Source organism: Puccinia triticina, chromosome 8A, assembly GCF_026914185.1.
Source record: "Puccinia triticina chromosome 8A, complete sequence".
Lineage (NCBI taxonomy): Eukaryota > Fungi > Basidiomycota > Pucciniomycetes > Pucciniales > Pucciniaceae > Puccinia > Puccinia triticina.
In genome coordinates this window covers 3,213,369-3,218,076 of record NC_070565.1, presented here as the reverse complement: position 1 = coordinate 3,218,076, position 4,708 = coordinate 3,213,369, and the positions used below count along the sequence as shown (strand labels likewise).

The 4,708-nt window shown below is 45.1% G+C and overlaps 1 protein-coding gene across 1 annotated transcript; it reads left to right on the top strand.

The window, feature by feature from the left end:
- Positions 1-674: 674 nt before the first annotated feature.
- PtA15_8A300 (uncharacterized protein) lies at positions 675-1,061 on the top strand (the record flags this gene model as incomplete). The annotated part of the gene is made up of 1 exon (XM_053171716.1): positions 675-1,061. The coding sequence occupies one exon, from the start codon at positions 675-677 to the stop codon at positions 1,059-1,061; it is 387 nt and encodes a 128-aa protein (XP_053022951.1).
- Between the last annotated feature and the right edge of the window lie 3,647 nt (positions 1,062-4,708).

Genomic DNA, 4,708 nt, shown 5'->3' with positions numbered 1-4,708 from the left:
GAATTAACCCTAAAAAAACTGCATCAGTACTTGGCTTACATGTCGTTGCTAGGTTTGAGGAGCATACTGATGTCTCATACCAGTGAAAACTTCAGCTTCACTGCGACGTTGACCTGGAACTGAGAGCACACACCTGCATACTGATGTCGACCTGGACCATGTCCTTGCTGGACGACGACGGGGCTTGAATGTATTTCTACTTCGAGGTGCTTGCTTGGCAGGCCTCCGGTAGTTAAATGCCAGGTCGGGGACGTATTTTAGGTAAAGCTTCACCGACGGTCAACTCCGACTTGCTATCAAGAAGCAGGCTGGATGCTCAGGCAGCAGAGAAATCTTCGGACCCAATGTAACCGGCGTGCCACGACTCGACCTGAAGGCGAAACAGTAAACCTGTCATCATCTGCATACATTCACTGAAGGCATAACCGGTCTGACGAAGTATGTATTTTTTTATCATAATTATTTATCTCACCAGCTCACTTCGGTCAAACTTGCCGGCAGATTGGTTCTGCGTCTATATAAACCGGGCGTAGGATTGCCTCACGGAAAGAGCAGGCCATCAGGGAGCATCCCGACTATCTATTAATAACACCTCATCGACACCACACTGTTATTCATTTGCGCACAAATTGAGCCACCCGGATCCAAAATTCTCATAAAGCTGATCGAATAGGATGAAGATAACTACCAGTACCAATTTAATCCTTTTTGGAGCAATTTCCTCCCTGGCCAACGCTACGCCTGGTATACCGCTGATCGTGGCGAAAGAGTTTATGGAGGACTCACATCCAGTGTTGGATGGATCTTCTCCCATAGGAATGTACAGACTTATCCATTTGGCCATCGAAGACACAGCTTATTTCCGTCTTTTGATGAAAGGAATTAATGCCGCTCTGCAGTTCGCTGTATACTTCCCGAAAACTATTACACCGGAGATAATCGGAGATGTTGGTTCGACATCCAAGATCTTGGAAGAGGATGTTCCCTCGTGTGCAAAAACCGCACGTGATTCAATCCAATTCACCCGGGACATCGCCAGTCACGCCGCTACTGCTGCTTGAACCTTTTCCAAAATTGTATGTCTTTGTTTGGTGCTTCTACCATCATCACTTGGTCTCGGCGTCACATGAGCCTCATTGAGTTGCTAACAAGGAGTGGTTGTTATTTTTTCTGCCTCTTCTTTCGCTTTACAGCCTATGGGTCCCTCCCAATTTTTTGGATCAAGATGCTCTAAAATACTACATCAATACCAACTCTTATTTTGCCCACATTGCATCGGGAAAAATCAACATTTTCATACTCATAGCCTTATTTTGAGTACACCAACTGTATGATCCAGTGATGCTCATATCAAAATTCTTTTATTTTACGTATACACATACATACCCTCATTTGTTCTTACTAGAGTACAAGGCGGCTACGCCGCTGCACTCCCAGGGGCCCACCCAGTGGGCCACGGCCAACGCTGGTACCCTGGTTACCCCTCCTGCCTCAAGTCCGCAGACCGTTGGGCCCGGAGGCCATCAATCAAGATAGGTGACTCACGCCGCACGCCAGCAGTGATGAGCGCGACCCGCATTTGCCACCACCAAACATGATGTTGAACCACAACAGCAATTGGACCAATTTAATTTCTCCCCATCCATCAGCCACATGAACACCATCACCTGATCAGGATTGAGTTGATTGGCTGCGCGAGCAGAGTAGGAAGGACTTTTGAGATTGGGTTGCAAGGTGGACCAAATGGAACTTTGCTTTTTCTTGATAGTGTGCAGGGGAAGAGGCGAGGTTGGAAGTGGCCACCCTCTTTCATAAGCTGACAGAGCTTTAATAATCTTGTGTTGAGGCCAACAGCCAAAATTTCTTCTGTCAACAGTGGGCTGCTATGCTAAACTACAATATTTTAGCCTTAAAGTTTAGCATAGATTAGCGGCAAAAAGCGCAGGCCTTTTTTGAATAGCTTTATTGCGCTGTTAGCGCCTCTACGCTGCAATGATTTTCAGCGGCGCTAACAGCACACCAATTTTTGTTTAGCGTGAGCGCTCCTCTACAGCCGCTACTTTGCGCTAAGGCAATTTTAGCAGAAACAAGGCCTTTTTTGCGGCAAAAAGTGCTGTAGCGCAGCGTAGCGCGCGCTCTTTTGCGCCCTGCATGCTTATTGTTAGCGCAATCGCGCGCATCTGCGCTAACAGTACGCTAAAAGCTAAAATAGCTTTGTGCCCTGTGCGCGTAGCGTTAGAGCAGATGTGCACAATTGCGCTAACGCTAAGCTAAAAGGTAGTGCATTTTTGCTGCGCTGTGCTACGCTAACAGCTATGGTTAGCGTAGCTGACCCACCGTTGCTTCTGTGTTCAAAATAGGAAGACCCTTTGGCGCGTGAACACCTTCAATCACTTGGCAAGACAACAAAACTTTCATTTTAAAGAAGCTAGAGTTTATTTCTTAAAAGAATAAGACCAGAACCAAGGATAGAAAAGTTAGAAAACAAAACCATGATAAAGAAATGAGAACATAAGTTTGAGCATACCCAATTGTGATTTAGTTAAAATGAAAGGATAGGACAGGACAACAAACAGAACAAAGGACTGAGGAAATGGATTAGTCAGATTGAAAAGAGAATAAAATTGAACACCAAGAAGAAAAGTGGATTCAGTATCTCATGACGGATGAAGATGATAATTGGACAAAGATGACCAATGAGTAATGTACCAAGAAGATTAACATTTGGAAGGTAGAGTTGGACAATGTCGAAAGGGCTGTGGGAGTCAAGGATAGGAAATGAAGCGGTGGAAAGAAGGGTGAGCAAGTGACAACAAGCGTGGAGCTGTTGCGGAGACCGTTTGCAATGAAGCCGTGATCTAGTGGGACAATCGTGAATGATCTAGGTTTCATCTTGTGACACAAGTGAGGTTCATTCATCCAATTAAATAACAGATAAAGTGTTATGTTACCAGTAGCAGAAGTAACACAGGCCAGAACTCATTTTTTTTTAACAAAATGATAAATAATCAGGATTTTAGTAGCTTAGCATGCCCTCCAAGCTTACATGTACCCCAATCTTTCTCTTGCCCAGCTGTTCATACCAGTAATCTTGTCGGCCTGTATGTAACTAACCGTGTCTGAGAGGGTTGTTACTATCAAGATGATGGTGTAAGATGCCAAGGATGGGCCAATGGGTTCGTGGTAAGACCTGTAAAAGGTTTCACTCTATCAGTAATCTTGACTGAGAGGCTTGCTCAATTAAGGCGCATCCAGATCAACACAGGGTGTTAATAGGCATCCAAGGAATAACTCAACTTGGGTTCGTGGTTTTACCTACAGAAAGGTAAGGGTAATCAAGAGTTGATGTTATTCCTGAATTGAATGATGGTTGAGAATGAAGGCACTGTTTAACTATGTATGTGTTAAACCTTGCTATAATAATATTCTGAGGGATAAACAGTCCTGGGGGGCGTGTTTATATAGAGGGGAAAAGAGCAGGAGGGAACATGAGGCGCTTGGAGGCGCTTCAGGACCAGGGGGGAACTGGAAGCGCTCAATGGAAGCAGATCCTCATGAAGATCAACATTGGAAATGATCAGGGCAGTGTGATGATCAGTACTGATCCTAGATCAGTAGCTGTGCTCACTAGCTGATCATAACCAATCAGTGATTCCATTCAGTGCTCTTTGAATTGGATTACATCATGTATTGTTTATGTATTTATATCATAACCAATATATTATGTAAATGGGGACTGAGGCGTAACAGGGGATAAATGAGTGATACCTGTCTTGGGGTATTTCACGTGTATAGTAATATTACAATGTATTGTAATCTTCTGTTGCACGTAACTTAACTCTCATAACAACAGTACATTATGGTAACTGTATTTAACTATGGTTATCTTTAATGTAATGTATAACAGGAGTACATTCTTAAGCTTGTATCTAATGATATACATATGTAATAAAGGTGTAAAAACGAATGTACTATATGTAATGTGAACAATTGCAGGTACTTGGTACGTGTAAGATACTGTGACATGTACTCTGTGGCTGACAAATCTTCTTCACCATACTCCTCATCTAGGATGTTTGGGAAATCACACATCATGAGCCAACAGTGGGCCGCTACGCTACACTACGCTACAGGGCCACTTAGCGTTAGCGTAGCGGCAAAAAGCGCCCGCCCATTTTGAGTAGCGTTAGCGCGCTGTTAGCGCCGCTACGCTGCGCTACGTTTCAGCGGCGCTAACAGCGCTCCAATTGTTTGTTAGTGTTAGCGCGCCGCTACAGTCACTACGCTGCGCTACAGCGCTTTTAGCGGAAAAAAAGGCCTTTTTTTCAGCTAAAAGCACTTTGGCGCTCTGTAGCGCGCGCTCTTTTGCGCCCTGCGTGTGTAGCGTTAGCGCAATTGCGCGCATCTGCGCTAATGCTACGCTAACAGCTAAATTAGCTGCGCACCCTTTGCGCGTAGCGTTAGCGCAGAAAGGCGCAATTCCGCTAACGCTACGCTAAAATTTGACGGAATTCCGCTACGCTACGCCACGCTAACGCTACAGTTAGCGTAGCTGGCCCACCGTTGCATGAGCCCTTGTTTCTGGGACCCTCACAGAAGCTAATATCAACCCAAAAGTCCAGATTTTGGCACGTAAATATGCGCTTGGGGACTCTTGATTGCTTTGGGGAAGCTCCCAGATCGCCGCTGGAAGTCCACCAATCCTCCC